At 49.0% G+C, this 18,240-nt stretch overlaps 1 protein-coding gene across 2 annotated transcripts in view; it reads left to right on the top strand.

Annotated features, from left to right (window-relative positions):
- CACNA1B (calcium voltage-gated channel subunit alpha1 B) overlaps positions 1-18,240 on the top strand; it is a 298,976-nt gene that overhangs the window by 204,174 nt on the left and 76,562 nt on the right. For both annotated transcript variants that reach the window (XM_053961845.1, XM_053961844.1), the window contains exons 19-20: positions 1,450-1,556; positions 16,817-17,641. In XM_053961845.1, coding sequence (XP_053817820.1) covers positions 1,450-1,556; positions 16,817-17,641 — 932 coding nt within the window. The remainder of the gene's footprint in view (positions 1-1,449; positions 1,557-16,816; positions 17,642-18,240) is intronic.

Raw genomic sequence — 18,240 nt, 5'->3', positions numbered from 1 at the left:
CAGTCCATGGGTGGTGCTTTGCTGTTTTCCCACCCCAGCAGGGTGAAAGGACAGGCACCTGGGGCTGAGCTGGGGGCCAGGATTAAACCAAACACCCTTGATTTGCAACGAGCTCCCAAAGCTTTGATAAATTTACTGGAATTTGGCAGCTGAGAGATATTGACTTTGTATAATTGCTCAGCCAGTCTTTTATTTAGCCTTGGTTATAGACTTGCAAATATTTGCAAAGGAGAAAAAAGAAAAAAAAAAAAGAAGAAATTTATATGGTAACGATTTTTTTATATCAATTTTCCATCTTTTTTTTTTTTTTTTCCTTCTGAAGGAGAAAAGGAAAACAGTTTCCAAATGAGTTCAGTTGAAGCAAATAGCACCAAAGGCAGAGCGAGGAGCTGTTTATGCAGATGGAATTCAGGGTGGATAAATCTCTATAATTTCCTATTCCAAAGCTGGAGATCTGTCTGTTCTCATTATTTTAATCATGACTCCTTCCAGCACCACCCTGGGAGGGCAGAGGCAGACCTGTGCCATTCCATAAAGCCTGACAGAAGAGCCTGTGGCTGCTCTCAGTGTGGTTTTCCCTGGATTTGTGAGATGCCCGTGTTGCTGCCAGAGCTCTGTGCTTACCCTGCCATGATTTGACTTTATTTTGGTTAGAAAATTCCAGCAAAGTTGTCTTTGGTGACCACTGAAGGGTAACCAGGCTGTTTCCTTGGGTTTTGCTCTCACCTCAATGTTTAAGATCCTTACATTTTGAATTTTTGAAATTAATTTTTGTAATTTTTTTTAATTAGGATCCTTAATTTAGAGTTTTAGTGCTGCTTTTCATGTTGGGCAGGAAGAGAGAAATCCTGAGTACAATCTTCAGAGGTTAAAAATCCTCGTGATCCAGGGATATGCAGGAAGCAGGAGCTTTGCTCCACAAACTATATTTAATATGGTTCTTTTTTTGTTTTCTGAGTCCTCAGGGATCGGAGGTGGGTGTGAACAACTGATGGGAGCAGGACCAGTCCCAAATCCATGTTTTTTATTATTGTTTCAGAAAAGTCCCCTTGGCAGGAGGTCAGGGAGGATTTAGGAGCCTGTCCAGGTGTTTCAGCAGGACATTGGCTTTAGAGGGTTGTTACACACACAGCTCTGGGATAAATGGGGAATTCCACCTGGAATTGTCCCATTCCTGCTCCCCTAGAGTCTCCTTCCCCAGTGCTGTGTGCTGAGAGGAGACCCAGCAGAATCAAGAAAGTTTCTGAGGGTAAAAAACCCTCTTGAGCAAACCTTGCCATTCTCACCTCAACCTGCACCAAACCTGGGGCTCCTTGCAAGAAAACCTGCCCGAAATGAAAATTCCTGTGTCCTTGCAGCCCACCAGTGGCAGCCACCACGCCCCAGGGGAGCTCTGCTTGCTGTTATCCCATGATTTATTCCCTGATTTCTCCTGCTTTTGTGCCCCAGGACGAGGAGGAGATGGAGGAAGCCACCAACCAGAAGCTGGCCCTGCAGAAGGCCAAGGAGGTGGCCGAAGTGAGCCCCATGTCGGCGGCCAACATCTCCATAGCAGCGTAAGCACCTTGGGTTCCTTGGGAGAGCGTTCCCCCTTTGCAGTGTCTGTCTGTCTGTCCAGCTGGAGCATCCCGTGGTGCCGTCTGGGAGCCCTCCTGCTCCATCTCTGGCCGAAGGCTTCAGTGCTGAGCACTTAATTAGGAGTTTAATGAAGGATTTCTTTCCGTTTGGTGCTCTTTGTAAGGCCTCATCTTTGAATAATTGTGTTTTAGGAGGATTTTTTTTTTTTTAAGCTGTCCGTGGATAGATTTCACCAGGTGAAGTGTTAATGTCCCGCTTTGGATTTTTAATGAGGAGATGAGTTTAATGATTTTTAATGAGTTATTTCTGTGTGTGCACAGAAAGAACTGTTTTTTAATAATCTTGAGAATTCAAGTGCAAAGGCATCCTTTTAAATAGATGAAAAATGTGCTTGAATTCCCTTTCCTTGCTGTTTGAAAGAGCTGGGTGGAATAAAATGATCTGGTTTGGAGGAAGGAACATCCATTTGGGATTCTCGGATGCCTGGATGAGGACAAGCACAGGCTCTGTGATTCCAAAACCCTTGGAAAGCTTTGCCTTGGGCCCAACTTTTCCTGGATCCTAGAGGTGCAAAAATGAGGTGTAGATGGAAATATTTGTCCAAATTCCTGTGTTTGAGACATCCCTGGAAATATCCAAGTGTTGGATGGAGTTGGAGCAACCTGGGATGGTGGAAGGTGTCCCTGCAGAGGTTGGAATGGGATTTAAGGTCCTTCCAACCCAAACCATTCCATGATTCTGTTCTGGGATTCCTCACAAGGATTTGCTGAAAAGGTTCCTTGAACTCTTCTGGAATTTTGGCATCAACACGAAAAAGTTTGGTTCTGCATTTTACTGGGAGCTGCTGATGTTTTCCAGACCCCTTTTACAGGGGAGACCTCCAAGGGCTGGAGAAGCTCGAGCACAACAAAAAAGAAATTTCCTGCTCAATTTATTGGAAAAAACTGAACTGCAGCCGGATTCCTTCAGTGGAAATCTCTTTTTACTGGGAGTTTAATCCACTTTAGTAAAGACAAAAGGCCAAGTGGACCCCATTTGTTATATGTGAAGGAAAAGAATATTATTAATTTGCTCATTTTATTCTTCTTACCATTTTATTTTGTCATTACTGCTGTAATCAGTTCCTATTTATGCTCTGGCTGTTTGATAGTTTTAAATACCATTTTTTCCTTACAATTATTTTCTGGCCAGCCTTGAAAAGAAGTCAAATGAGGATAATTGCTCCTGCTCTTTGATGAATTTCTTGGTTCTGGTATTTAAAAATGCAAGATGATGATGGTGCTTATTTGCTTCTGTTTGAATCAAAGCATTTTGCATGGGAAGATTTCTTAGAAATCAGTAGAAAAGAAACAACTCACTTCCATGGGCCTAAGGTTGAAATTGCTTAAAATCACCTTTTCCCATCATTTTTCACCAGGTTTTCAAAAGCACAAGGAGACTTTTGTGACAACAATTCAAAGTGAGGACAAATTTGTGTATTTTTGCCAATTTTGCCTCCAATTGAGTCTGCCCTGCCCCAACGGCCTGGAATTTCACATGAGCAGAGTGGAAAGGGTGGTTTCACATCTCCTGACCTGTGACACCCTGTGACATCTCCTTGAGCCTCCCACAGCCACTCACAAAGCTTTGCTTTGGGGGAAAAAAGCAGCATTTAGGTCCTGAGGTTGATGCCCAAAGGGATGAGGCCCTGGAGGAACAGGCAAGGGAGGAGTCAGATTTTGGGAGATGGGAAGAGGGGCTGGATGGATTGGTGGCTCGTGACCTGTGAAGTTCAATGAAGCCATCTCAAAGCAATTTATTTTATACATAAATCCCGGAATACTCTGAGCTGGGAGAGACCCACAAGGATCAAATCCAGCTCTCAAGTGAAGAACCCATACAGGGATGGAATGTCCATCCTCAGGCCGCTCCAGAGGGGCTTGGCAGCCCCTAAATCTTGGACAGGGGGTGGTTTGCAGCCACCAACCCTTGGATACCCCTCTCCAGTACAGTAGGGCTGATCTGGGGACCTTTTGGCACCCAACTCTGTCACCAGATGACACAAGGAAAAACGACACATCACAGCTTTGGTCACGATGAAGAGACTCATTTATTTTCTCTGACTCTAATCTCTTATAGTTCTCAAAAGGTGCCAGTGGATTGGAGGGTGAACGTGCCACCTCTCCAATGACACTGGACAAACTACCTGTACATCAAATTTCTCCGCCTCTGTGAAAGAATACAAAACAATAGGTTGTTTACAGAAAGTTGTGTGGGAAAGTTCTCTACAAGAATGTAAACTCAGAAGGCTTTAGAGAACTCTTGATAATCAGGGCGACACAAATCCACTCCAACACTTCCTTTCTCCTGCTCTTATTCCCCACAGTGCTCTGAGGGTGGAGCAGATGTCATGACCATGGCAAGTCCTGGCAGATGAGATCCAGAGCTGGACATGCCGAAAGTGCTGGGTATTCTTAAAAATGGGATTACTGGTAAATGGAAATATCACCAGAACCCAAAACTGGGGTACAAAGAACTGAGAATCCAATCCCTGTAGGATTCAGTGAGCAAGGCCTGGGAAAACTGGGATTGAGCTCCTGCAAAAGTGGCTCTACCCAATCAATTTCTATTTGTACTTTCTCCTAAGGAATATTTTTTTTTTTTTAGTTTTATAGTTTAATATAATTTTCCCAACATGTGAAAATGGATTTCTAGAACAGCAGGCATCGATGGCATGGATGGATGTTCTGAAAACATTGATATTTTCCCTGCCTGCATCAGTCCAAACAGGTGGTGGCAGAGAACACCGTGACTTGGATTTTCTTGATCAAGATGTTCATGTTCCCAGTGTTCCCACAGAGGTGACAAAGCTGTCCCTGGGCTGAGCCTGGTGAAAATTCATGTTGGTTGTGCTGTCCCAGGGCTGAGGTGCTGTTTTCTTCCCTGCCCTTGCCAGTCCTGCTCCAAGCACTGACTGCAGCTCCCACTAAAGCTCCTTCCAGCCCTTCCCATGGTGTTGGATTCTCCACCTCTGGCATTTTTCCCGTGCCAATACAGGGTGAGCTGTGCCTGAAGAGGAATTTTTTGCACTCTGTGACTTACGAGGTTTGGGTTTTTTAATTCCATGAGGTAATGGATTACATTTGCAGCCAGATCCAAGGGAATCTTTTAATCACCTGCCCCAACTTCCCCTCCTAACCAAGCTCCATCAAATTTGCACATCCAGGGCCTTGGAATTGTCCCCTTGTGCCCCTCTCGTGGTCTCAATGCTGGGCTGACCCTGAGAGTGTAAAAGTCCTCGTTTCCCAGCCCGTGCAGCCAAAGAAGGAGTCTGAATGTGTGGGATCAGCTTCTCAAGGTTGTTTATTTTTCCTTATCTAGAACATTCTTTCTCTGACCTGCTGAGGTCCGTCTAGCAAGTCAGCCATGGCATTCTGTCTGCCCTCAGGGCAGTGTTCACCTTTTATACCAAAAACTCCATGTGCCATGGTTACAATATTGTGCCAGTATCTGTCATTGATGTTGGACAGTGTGTCTGTGCCTGAAACCAACAGAAAAGTGGCACCATCACAGCAAAACATGGAAGGCAAGAAGAAGAAGAAGGCCAGAACACGCCCAAGTCCCTCGACTTTGTACCTCTGAACCACATTCTAAAAACCCCAAAATTCTACTTCTTCACCCAGTGTTAATTCACCTACCACACTACTCAAACCCTTGTGGCTTGTAATTCCTCACACAAAGTTGGCAGCTTTTTCCATGGGCTAAAATTGAAGCCACAGGTGTTTTTGACTTCGTGCCAAGGTCTCCAAACCCCCTGCCAGGGTCTTGAGACAGCCAGGGCAGCCAGAGGGATGTCCTGGATTCCAACATCCCCCCTCCTCAGCTCTGAGCTCCATTTATTGTGCTGGTTACTGAACATCATTCCCTAAGCATGAGGAACTGGTTGTTATCCAGTGTTATCCAGGCTCTGAAGAGGCACCTTCACCTCCCCACCTGGAACTGGATGCTGTGGGAGCTGAGAATTGCTGTGTGATTGATGGGGATCTCCTTTAATAACAGGCTCATCATTGCAGTGCTGGGAGGGATCGTTCATCATCGGCCTCACGACATCCTGCACTGCTTTGGAGCTCCCAGAAATTTCCTCCCTCACCAAAGGCGTTCACCTGAACATATTTGTCTGACCACAGTTGGTTTTTCCACCTGCTGAGCTCTGTCCTGCAGGATTTATTTTGTGGATTTTCATTTCTCTGGATGAAAAGTGAGCCTGGTTTGCAGCTCCTGCTTCATCCAGCCCCCAGCATTTCTCTGCTCCACCAAAGGGACCTGAGCAGATTTGTCTGACCACAGTTCCTTTTTCACCTGGTGAACTCTAGCCTGAAGGATTTATTTAGGATGAAAAGCGAGGGTGGTGCGTTGGTTCTGTCACTGTTTGCAATGTTTGGCTGAAAACAGGAGATGTGTTTGATTCGAGCCCATTGTTCCACTCTTATTTTTTTGTGATGTTTTTTGTTTTTGTTTGTTTTCCGTTTAGCATTTTCCTTGCTTTGTTGTTTCTGGAGGTGAGTTCTGGGTTTGTTCAGCCCCTCTGTGTCGTTTGCCCTGCTCAGCCTCTGCACCTGAGGGACTTCACAGAGCCAGGGGTCTTTAGGGCAAACCATTGGTGCAGCTTCCTTGGCAGCCAGACTGGAGGAAGGGGGACAAGGGGACAATTCCAAGGCACTGGATGTCCAAAGCACTTTTTGGTGCCACTGTCAGTGGAAGGAAGAGCCCTCAGGCTCGTCCCTGTGGGTCACACAAAGACCCCAAAGCAAACTTGGGTTTTTTTCCTGGTTTTGCCTGGCCTGATGCCAGAATTCCCCATTGCCCTCCCCATCCCAGCCAGAGCTGCACCAATGGCCCGTACAAAAGGGGCTGCCACGAGCACACCCTGCCCTAGGCAGGGCACGATCTGGGGCTCACCTGGCACCCACAGCATTCCCCAGTGCCCTCTCCTCACCTTTTCTTGGGGAAAGCCTTGAAATAGCAATTTTTAAGCACCCCTAAATTTGTAGGATCCTGCCAGGTAGTCAGTCACACTTGGAGGAACTTTTTGCACTCTGTGATTTACGAGGTTTTGGGGTTTTATTAATTCCATGAGGTAATGGATTAGAGTTGTAGCCAGATTCAAGGGAATCATTTAATCATGGGTGTGAGGTGTGAGTTTTGGGTGGGAGGAGAACTTGGGTGGTGGATGAAACATGGTGGGCAGTGGCAGAGACAGCTCCTGGACGTGGGCACCAGACCTAAGCACAGTTTGTCACATTGCCCACTGCTGTTCCAGAGTTATCTGTGCTTCCCAGGACAACTTTCCAGCCTCCAAGGACCTCCCTCTGTCTCCAGGACTGGTTTATGCTGGTCCCACTGGGGTTGTTCACAGAACTGGTGCTGTAATTGCAGTCCCACAGGGGACAGTGCCTGTCAGTGTGAGCAAGGCAGAAAAGCCACCAGAGGTGGCACCTCAGTCACTTCACCCTGACCCCTCTGGCCCTTTTGTACAGGTCTGGGGGTGCAGGGAGGGGGGAACTGCTCTGTTTCTCCAGGTTTTCCATCTCGGAGATTCCATGTTTTCCTTCTGTCTTGGGAGTACCGTGGCTGATTTCCACGTCTCTGTTGGGCTATGGGGACCCAACAGGACCCAGCAAGAAGCTGCCTGAACACCCAGCCCGTGCCCTGTGCTGTGCCGGGGGTGTAGATTAGAAGAGGTGTTCTTTTTCTCTTGCTGGTTGTGATTTCTTCCCTCTCCTCCTCCCCCGGAGTGTGTCAGTGTGTGAGGTTCTGATTCCTCCCGTGGGTTTTGCTCTCTGTCCTCTCCGTTGGTGTCACCCAAAGCCACTCTCTGGGCTCTGTCCCTCCTTCCTGGTAAGTAGCATCTGGTGAAAATCAACTCCTGATGTTGTTTTGCCCTGGAAAAGGAGGCTGGGCTGGCCCTGTGGTTTCACACACGGTGGTTCCAGGCAAATTTATGATTTCAAAAAGGCAGATCCAGCCACAGGAACAGAGCAGTGAGCCTGGAGCGCTGCAGGACTTGTGTCACATTCCCTGCACAGGTGACAAGGACAGAGCATGGCTTTCACCCTGCCCAGCACCAAACGAGGCAGGGAGACACACAGAGGTTCATCCCAGCCTCCCACTGAGGGATGTTCATCTGCTTTCAACAATTTTCAACAATTAAACCCAAAATCTCCACACGTATTGCACAGTGCTGACTCCCAGGTGAATCAGGGCAGCCCCGTGCATTCTCCTCCATCCCAAGTTTTCCCAAAGGAATTTCTTGGTCATGCCCTGCAGTCAGGGGCTTGTTCTCTGCAGGATTTTGTTGCCAAAGAGTAAAAAGGTCCCCAGCTTGACCAACCTGGAAATAATCATTTCCTTGGCCAGCACGCAGGACATGCCACCCCCACTCTGCCTCTGCTCCTGTTTCATTTGGCACCAGACAAACACAGAAATCCTGGGGTTTAGCTTAAAATACTTCACCTGGCTGCTCAGCAGATTATTTGCTTCAAGCACAACTTTTATGATGCCTTCATAATTTTTCTTATATTCACTCCAGGTTTCTGAACCTCTGGATTTTGTGTTATATGCAGTAGCTGAGCCAACATTTCTGTTTAGAACAATCCATTAATTTTAATCAATGTATATTTAAAACTCTACTTCTATGATACCCAAAGAACATTAGATTTTAACTGGGCCTTCTGGTTGGCTAGAATTGATTGTTAACAGATTTAAACACTCATGAAAGGAGGAGGAAAAATGCTGCAACTGGAAAGGCAAATCAGGAGGTGAAGGGATATTATTTTCAGTCTTGGGGAGGGTTTTTGGAACACTGTAGATTAATAAAAATGATCATTTAGAGCTAGGAAAAATTTAATGCCCCAAGCCAGGATCAATCAGGATATTTACAATGCTGGTTTTCTGTGGATTCCCTGCCTTTTCTATGTGATTCAGTGATTTCCGTATTTAGAACCCCCCACATAAATGGTGTGGAGGAGATGGAGGAGAATCTACAAAATTCCTTGAGCTGCAGGAAGCTCCTTTCAGCCCTGGGCCCTGCTCCACTGAAGCTGCAGCAGAGCTGAGGTTTTTAGGCCCAGTGACCCAGTTTTGGGCAGTCTGAGCCATTCCCATCCCAAGGAGAGAGGTAGGTGCCTCCAAAGAGCCAGTCTGAGGCAGGGGCTGAGGAGAAGTTGCCTGGCACCAGCTGCTGGAGCTCAGGTGGATTTTGGAGCCCGAGGTCCTCTCTCCAGCCCTTGCTCCGTGCTAAAGCTTCCTCCTGGTGCCAAGAGCAGGAATTAGCATCCTGCTCCACTTGGAAAGGAGGGTTTGCAGCACAATCCCCCCGTGGCTGCAGCCAGACCTCCCCAGGTCGCAGAGGCGGCTCCTGCAGGACTTTGGCGGTGTGAGTACCAGGGAGCCGCGGAGCCCCGCGGTCATCGTGTGCCTCTTGGTCACCTTTTCCTTTTGGCTCCCTTTTGGTTCCGTTTTGGACTCTTTGGTTGTGTCCCTGCTCTCCAGAGGGTGGTGTGTCCGTGGCTTCTGCAATCCTGGAGCTTGCCCGGTCTCCTCCCCGTCTGCATCTGACAGGACACGGCCTGTACGAGTCTCCTCCCGATGTCTTTTATGGTTTCTGTGCTCCTTTGGTTTGGTTTGATTTGATTTTTTTTTTTGTTTTGTTTTGGTTTTGTTTAGTTGTTTTGGCTTTTTCTTTTCTCACTTTTTGTTTTCTTTGTTTGTTTTGTTTTTTTGCATGTGCAGTTTTGTAAAGCAAACTCGAGGTACTGTATCTCGCAGCTCGTCAGTCTCCAGCGTAAATTCACCGTGAGTTGCTCTCTGTTACGATATTCACTAAGTGGATTTCTCATTTAGAGCTCTATCAACCTTCCCCTTCTCCTGGTGCCTTCACTCACCCTGTGTTCTTTTTCCCTAAAAAACCATTCCCATCATTGTGGAAAGCCTCCAGACCAACATCCAGGGAAAGGACTGGAAGGTGTCATTGTCATTTGATGCTTGTGATTTGTGAGCAACTCTTGTGCTCCATACATTGACTGTGACTTTTCCCCCTCTTCCTTCCTCCATTTTTCTCCCGTAATTCCATTCCATCATTTCTCCTGAACTCTTCTCCTCTCTTCTCCTGTCTCCCCTCATTTGATGGTTTGTCTTGTTCTCACTTGTATTTCTTTCTGTTCTCTGTGTTTATTCTGTGCTGGGCTGTTGGCTTTGATGTTCCACCAGTGTTTGCACTCTGGGTTCCGTGGGAGAACCAGGAGAGCTCTCTTGGAGGGAAAACTGGAGGAGGACTTCAAAAGAATTCTGGAAACAGGGTCCAAGTGAGACTAAATTGGAAAACTCTTGAAAAGCTGGTTATGTCTTTGCTCTCTGACCTTCTCGAGCTGGAGCTTAAAGCGACAGATTTTGTCCTAATGAGGCTCTTGGCCACTCCTGGAGCTGGAGTTGGGCAAACACAGTGGAAAACTCACTCATGTGCTTCCTCCCAATCCAATCCTGCTGGCTGTGCTGTGGGTCAGGGTGTGCTTTGACACCAACAGGTTGGTAAAAACATCATTACTGCTGCTGACTAACCCCAAAAACTCCTCATCAGCTCCTGTCCCACCCCTACAAGTGTCCTTTGGGTTGTCCTTTAACTGTGTGACCTTGTCTTTCTTCTTTAAATGCTTTTGGAGACTCAAGTAAGTGCAATTCCAGCCTGGGGGTTTGTCCTGGCCTCACAGCAGGCACCAAGGTACTGTGAAGCCAAGCAGGTTTTCCAGCAGCTTTTCCAGCAGCTTTTCCTCCCTGATATTTCCCTGGCTGTTTGGGGGCTCCTTGTGCACTGGTGGATCTTGGACAAGTTGGGATTTAAAATATGTTGATGCTTTATGTGAGTTTAACTTCTGTGATCAAGACTGAGCTGTTGTGACTGCCCAAAGTAGGTGTGACCTGTCTGTGCCCAGGTCTGATGACTCACGGGGAAAATTAGGGGAATAAATTAGATTTAGTCATCTTTTGGATCATTTCTTCCAGGGTATTTCCTGGCTGCTGGGAGTTTTGACAGGCAGGAAGGTGCAGAGAGGGCTCAGCTGCACTTTGGGTGCCTCCCACCCTGACAGAAGGGCCAGGATGGAGAAAGGGAGGTGCTGGGAACTGCCTTCAACACAAAATTCCATTTCCCCCAGCAGAAGTTACCCCAAACTGCTCCCAATCAATGTTTTCCCAACTAGCCTTTAAAAAAAAAATACAGATTTTGTCCCCTTTTCCAAATTTCCAGAGGCAGAGTTGCCTTTTATAAAAGGATGAAATCAAAGTGCAGGTACCAAAATCCTTTTAGAAGGAGGATTTGGCCACATTTTGTGGCATTTTTCATCGGGGTTTGTTGTTAACTCCCCACCAGAATAGAGACTCTGGAATTTAACTCTTGTGACCAAGGTTGAGCTTCTGTGACTGCCCAAAGTAGGTGTGACCTGTCTGTGCCCAGGTCTGGTGGCTCACGGGGTTGGGACAGTGAAAATTAGGGGAATAAATTAGATTTAGTCTTCTTTTGGATCGTTTCTTCCAATGTGTTTCCTGGCTGCTGGGAGTTTTGACAGGCAGAAAGGTGCAGAGATGGATGAGCTGAATGTGCTTTTTTTTCTCAGTGAGTGTTAAGGAGCATTTCTCCAAAAACCTCCAGAGAGATAAAACATTGGGCTTTGTGCACACCAACCCCAAAGTGAAATATCCCATCGTGTTTTCCAAGTGGAACATAGAAATGTGGAGTTTATGAACCCTGCGTTCAAGTTCATGAACAGAAAATAGGATTTGAGTAGAAAGGTTTTGTTGTATTTTAACAACAAATTCCCTTTTATCTGAAAGACAGAATTTCACCGCCAGTGTGTAATGTGTGGTTATTTTTAACACTGAATTATTATCTTTCCATGGGCTGCTTTCATTCATTACTTACTGCAGCAAAATTTTAAGGATTTTCATGAAGTGCAGCAGTGATTTCAAAGGTTATGGGAACAAAATCTTGAATCATTAAGGAGCAACCTAAGATTAGAATCTGACTAAAAATACACTTCCCTTTCTTGAACAAACCACACAGTGCTTGCAGATTTTATTTATACCAATATTAGCCATTGATTCATTAATATGAATTTTATTTGATTCTCCAGGAATTGAGGGTTTTTTCCAGCCACAGGCAGGAGTTGTTTGTTGGTGTCTTAACCCAAGGAAAACCAGTGGAGCTGGTACCAGCAGTGGTATCTACAACATTTCCAGCCTGGAGGATCTGGGATGGAGCAGAGCCTTCAAAGAGTTCCAAATATTCCTGAAAATAGGGATGGGGAGTAAAGCAATGAATTACCAGCAGTATTTGTAGGATGTTGGCAAGTCAGGAGTGATTTACAGGGCAATTTCCTTAATGGCTTCAGGATGGTTTTAAGCAGCCAGCAATGAGCAGGGTTCAGATAAGCAGTTGGCTTTATGGTTTTTTGTGGAATTTTATGTTTTTTTGTGGATTTTTTTTTTTTTGTGAAGTAAATATTTGTTCTCACAAATTATCTTTTGATCAGTTTAGACAAGCCTTGCCCTGCTCGTGCTGTAGCTGGGCTGTGCCTGCCCTGATTTGAGCAGAATTCACTGCCCCAGACGAGAGGGGAAGCAGAAGAATTAATTTTTGCCCTGTTGATGCTTTTCCATCTCCTCTAAACCCCTCCTGTTGCTGCATCTCCTCCCGGGCAGGCAGCTGGGCTGAAGCCCTGCTTTGTTTTAAGTGATGCCATAAATCAGCTCCCAGGCTGTCCCCGTGCCCAGGGAGCACCAGGAGAGGAGGAGCTGCCACAGATCCCGAGCTCGGTGGCTGTGGGGACTCAGAGGGAGCCAGGGCTGGATAAATCCAGCTGGACAAGCAGCTGCCACTTCCTGCTGCTGCTCTGGCTCTGGAATTCCCAGTGCTGTACCCACAGGGCCCATGTGCTCAGGTGCTTTGCCCCCAGTCCCACAGCAGCCCCTCTGCCCTGGCTCTGGCTCCTGAGTGGTGTTTTTGGGATGACAGGATTTGGGATGATGGGATTTGGGATGATGGGATTTGGGATGCTCCTCACTTCTCTGGAGATGGAATTGAGCTCACACGTGCTGTGTTTTCCTGATTGGGTTTTTACTGCACTTTGTAAATATCCCAATTTGCCATTTTAAACATTTTTTGGGAGTGTTTTCCCTGTGGAAAGAGGAATGGCTGTGCAGGCATTGCCTCTGCAGCTCCTGCTCTGGAGTTGTTGGTGCCCAGATCCAGCGGGTGGCTTTGTGCTGGAGTTTTTGGCACTCGCCTCCGTGACTTGTGTCAGCATTAAGGATGCAGCTCATTTCCAGGTGCTGGGAAACTCCAGCTCGGAATGTCAGTGCCTGTTTTACCCAGGGATCTGAGCTGGGTTGATGTGTGCACTGCCTGGCTCCTGCAGGTTCTCAGGGGTGCAGTTCCCTGGCGGCACCTCTCACTCAGCCCTGAGTGATGGGCACTGGGAACAGCTCAGAGATCATTTAAAAACTGATTTACATTCTCGGTGGAACTGAAACACAACTGCAAAACCCCTCTGCAGTGGCACAGCTCGTGTCAGAGCTGGGCTGACGATCAGCCCTGAATCCCAACCTCCCTCCTCCCCACATCCAGCCTGATGGAGGGGATTTTCTTTCCTTCTTTGCTGGTGTCCTGGTTTGAAAAGCCAGGTGTCTGCTAAGGAAGGCAGGAGCCTCTCTTGAAATGGAAAATGTAAACCCCCTCCCTCTGAATTATTATGATTTTGAAATTAAGAGGCTCTCAGGCAAAGATATAGGAATAGGAATAACAGTTCTTTAACAGGAAAATTACAATTAGAAATGCAATAGTAAAAAAAAAAAAAAAAAAACAAAAAAAAAAACAAAAACAAAAACAAACAAAAGAAAAACCCAGAGTGAGAGCAGGCCCTGGCAGGCTGTGGGTCAGGGTGTGGCAGCAGTGCCATTCCATGGGGGCTCAGCCCTCCTGCAGTGCCAGCTGTGCTTCTGCTGGAGCAGGATCCTGGACAAGGCTGGAGTTTTCCTCTGGAGCTCCAGGGCTGCTGGAGATGGGCCTGGGCTCCCTCTGGGAATGCAGTGGGGCAGAAAGCTGCTCCTCTGGGAATGCAGTGGGCAGAAAGCTGCTCCTCTGGGAATGCAGTGGGCAAAGGCTGCTGTGCTGTTCCAAGGTCAGATTGGATCCAGGTAGGAATGCTTGGCTCCTGCCCTGGGCAGAGCCTCTCCCCATGGGATGCTGGAATTTTCTCAGCCATGCAGGGACACTCAGTGGCCATGAAGAGAAGAGATCTCCTGGAGGGAGGATTGGCTGTGGGAGAGATAAAGAAAAGTGCCCAATGCACAGAGGAGAACTGCCCCAGCTCTGACAGATGGGAAATACACACTCCAGGCACATCTTGCATTTCCAGCCTAAGGCAGCTGGGATGGGCTCAGCACAGGCTGTGTCCGTGGCAGCTGCCTGATGGTTTTCTCTGTGTTTTGCTTTGGGGAGTCACTGCAGGGACACTGAGGCTTCGTGTCCCAGCCCTGCTGGTTCCTGTCCCATGGCAATGGAGCACAGGATGGAGCAGGGAGTGCTGTGCTCCTCCCTCTGCTCTTGGGTTTTAGATAAACTGGAAGTTTCAGCACAAAGACACTTTTCTAATTAATCATGAAGGCTGATTGTCAGCTCAGTGCTGCCCAAAGCACAGGACAGAGGCCGGTCCCCACCCCAGCACTGTCACTATGGAGTGAGGAATATTCCCTAAGAACAGAGGTGTTTGTGGCAGTATTCAGGGAGCTCTGGCAGGCACAGAAAATCCCTGAGCTTTCCCTGAGCCTGCCTTTGAAGAGATTTGTAGCCCAGTTGGGTTTAGCAGAGCTAAAACCTGGGGTGTGGCAGAGCAAGGCACCCACCCATCCCAGAGGACGTGCAGGACACCCCGGGATGCCCATCCCAGGCAGCTCCAGCGCTGCTGCCTGTGCGAGCTGTGCAGAGCTTTCCTGTGCAGAAACCCTTGGACAGGGCAGCAGGGCTGGGCAGTCGGAGGCTCTGCACGTTCCTCATTCCTTCTCAGACCAAGGAAAGCTGCTGATGAATGAGAATATTTAAATGATTCATCATTTTGAACTAAAGAAAGCGCAGAGTGATGGGGCTGTTCATCCTTGTGCCAGCTTGGAGGGGGCTCTGCCTCAGGAGGAGCTTGTCCTCCCTTGAATGTGGGATTTGGGGTGAGCAGGGCTCTAAGCCGTGTCTCCAGGACCTTCTGGTATTATTTACATTTAGAGCTGTGATTTTTATCTCTTGTTCTCCTGCCGTGGTGCAAATGGGGGACTCGGCTGCTGGAAAATGAGTCCAGAACTCAGCAACAGGGCATAGATATTTAATTTTGGTAATCAGCACTGATTTTGGGACTAAATGAGGTTTCTTCACATCTGCCTGGGTGCTCTCAAGAGGGCTTTTAGTGAATTTTTTCCTCTTCAGCAGCACCAGGCAGCAGCAACCTTGGTAAAGAAGCGATTCCCCAGCAGAGCCCAGCGACACAAAACCCTTCTGACAGCTCCCACTGTGCCACATGAGCGTGGCTAGACGTCACCTCCCTGGGGTCTGTGCACGGTGACAGAGCCAGACAGTCCCAACCAGCACCAGAACACGCAAAAGCTGCTTTTTTCCACTGCCAGGGGAGCCCAGAAAATGCGTAAGGAAGTTGTGTTTGCCTCCCATGTGGGCTCTGCTCCCTCCAGCTGCACAGCTCAGGCTGAGGTTTGGGGAATGGAGATGTCAGAGCAGTCTGGGAGGAGGAAAATGCCTTTCCTGGTTTTGCTAGAAAAAGTTTCATTAAGGAAAAATGGGTGCTGAGCCTGCATGAGGTTAAATCCAGACCTTGCCCTGGCAGCCAGTGAAAAGCAGAGTTTGGCTTGAGGTTTTTAGGAGAAAAAGAAAAAGTTGTCCCTTCACAACCTTCAAACCCTGATTGGGTTTGTGGTCACTTTGAATGCAGTGGTGAGAACCCAAATGCTGTGCTGAAAAATCAAAGCAGTCAGGCCATGCCAGAGGAGGAGTCCTGGGCACAGGGGGTGACAGAGATGAGCAGGGGTCTCCAGGTGTTCCCATCTCATCTTCATCTTGGGATACTGAGATGGGGAAGGGTCTGGAGGGGCCCGTGAGGAGCAGCTGAGGGCACTGGGATTGTTCAGCTGGAGCAGGCTGAGGGCAGAGCTCCCCGGGGGCTGCAGCTCCTCCCGAGGGGCAGCTCCCATCTCTGCTCTGGGACAGGGACAGGAGCCAGGGAACAGCTGGGGCTGGGCCAGGGCAGCTCAGGCTGGAGAGCAGGAAAGGTTCTTCCCCCAGAGGGTGCTGGCACTGCCCAGGCTCCCCAGGGAATGGGCACGGCCCCGAGGCTGCCAGAGCTCCAGGAGCGTTTGGCCAGCGCTGCCAGGGGTGCCCAGGGTGGGGTTGTTGGGGGGTCTGGGCAGGGACAGGGGCTGGGCTGGGCAATCCTTGGGGTCCCTCCAGCTCAGGATATTCTATGGATCTGTGTGTGACTCTCCCACTCTCTGGGCTCTTTTCCTGGTGCACAGGACAGTTTTCCTTTCCTACTTGTACTTTTCCCTTCTCCGGTGATGTGTCCATGCTCACCTGGAAGGATGTTGTGGATTTAGAGCAGTTTTAGACCTGTTCCATGAGCCAGCAGGGCAGCACAGCTGGAAAACAACCCCTGGGGCTGGCTGGAAGGGGAAGGGGCTGGTGGCAGGCTCGGATCCTCAGGGACAAGTTTCATTTTCCCTGCTCCTCCTTGCTGATCTAACTTCTCTTGCTCACTGCTAATTTCCTCATCCAGATATTTCCAGGTGGGGATAAAAGTGCTGCTAATTTTGGGAAGCTTTGTGGGCTGCTCCAAAGCTCTGGCTGAGGTGTGTGATTTTTGTGTGCTGACGTTTTAATCCTTCAGACTATTCCCGAGGCTTCCACATTTCTGAAATGCAGAATAACTCCTTTCCAGAGGGCTGATCTCATAGTGTGTGGGCAAACTAACACGGATGATCCTGCTGGCTTTCCCTGCTTACGTTCTCTCTCCATCCCTGTTACTCCTTTGGTTCGACCCTCTAATTCCCCACCTCAGCTGAAAATTCCCTCTTTTTTTTTTTAATTTTTTTGGTTGGCATTTAGGGAATTGGCGCAAAGTCGGGTGCTGACTTCTCACATTTCTCCCGCCCTTAGCAAGCAGCAGAATTCCTCCAAATCCAAGTCGGTTTGGGAGCAGAGGACGAGCCAGATCCGGATGCACAACTTCCGAGCCAGCTGCGAGGCGCTGTACAACGAGCTGGACCCCGAGGAGCGGGTCCGGTACGCCACCACCCTGCACATCCGGCCCGACATGAAAACCCACCTGGACCGGCCGCTGGTCGTGGAGCCCCGCGGCGAAGGCAGGAACAACATCACCAAGCTGAGCCCCGTGGATGTCCAGGAGGTGGTGGAGCACCCCAAACCCACCTCCACTGACGGGGCAGAAGCGCCACGGAAGCACCACAGGCATCGGGAGAAGGAGAAGCTGGGAGAGCAGGAGAAGGGAGACGTGACCAAGGACGAGAGCGGCGAAGCCGGGGCTGGCAACAAGGAGGAGCGGCACCGGCAGCACCGGAGCCGCAGCAAGGAGGTGGAAGGGGGCAGCAAGGAAGGGAAAAGCGACCGTAACAGGGGGCAGGAAGGGGGGAAGAGGCACCACCGGCGGGGCTCGGTGGAGGAAGGGGCCGAGAAGGAGCACCGCAGGCACCGCAGCCACCGGCACTCGTCCGACCGGCCGGGCAAGGAGGGCAACGGCACCGCCAACGGTGCCCGCGGCGAGCGGCGCTCCCGGCACCGCGGAGGGTCCCGCTCCGGGAACAGGGACGGAGAGCCCGCGGCCAAGGGGGACAACGCAGAGGAGCCCCACCGGCGGCACCGGCTCAGGAACAGGGCGCTGTCCACCTACGAGTCCGTGGAGAAGGACAGCGGGGAGAAGGAGGGGGAGGCTGGCGAGAAGGAGCACCGGAATCACCAGCCCAAGTGAGTGAGTGCTGCCACACCCTGCCCGGGTCGGTTCAGGGGTCACAGAGCCCCAGATGTGTTCCAGAAAATCCCTTGTCGCCCTCCACGTGCCATTCCTTGCTGTCCCTGTCCCCACACCAGCTCCCACCACAACCTGCACTTCTGTCTTGCCTCAGTCAGCAGTGACAGAGGCTCCCAAAGACAATTTTGGTTCATAAAACAGCTCAGGTTGAAGGCAGGAAATATCCTTGCTGTAAACACTAACAGACCCTGTAGGACACCAAGTGGAGCAGAGAATTTCCCAGCTTCTGAAGGAAGCTCCTGAGGGACATCTATTTAAATTTCAGCCAGCCTTGCTTACAGCCCTTTGATTTTCATTTTTAATGGGGAGCCTTCAGCTGCACCACCAGTTGTTCCAGCACATGGCCTCTTCCATTAAGAGCAACGATGGCCCCCATTCGCTTTAATTCTTATGTAAGTCAAGTGAGAAAAGCAGCCCTGGTGAAGCATTTGGAGTAGTTAATAAAGAAGGATAGATTGCCTTTTCAGCTTTATTAGTCTGATGGAAAAGAAATTGCACTGGGATTCTTTAGAATAGAGTTCATGTCACCGTGGAG

The sequence above is a fragment of the Vidua chalybeata genome, chromosome 21, assembly GCF_026979565.1.
Source record: "Vidua chalybeata isolate OUT-0048 chromosome 21, bVidCha1 merged haplotype, whole genome shotgun sequence".
In the NCBI taxonomy this organism is placed as follows: Eukaryota; Metazoa; Chordata; class Aves; order Passeriformes; family Viduidae; genus Vidua; species Vidua chalybeata.
The sequence above is the reverse complement of the archived record's forward strand: the minus strand, read 5'-3'. Positions and strand labels throughout refer to the sequence as shown.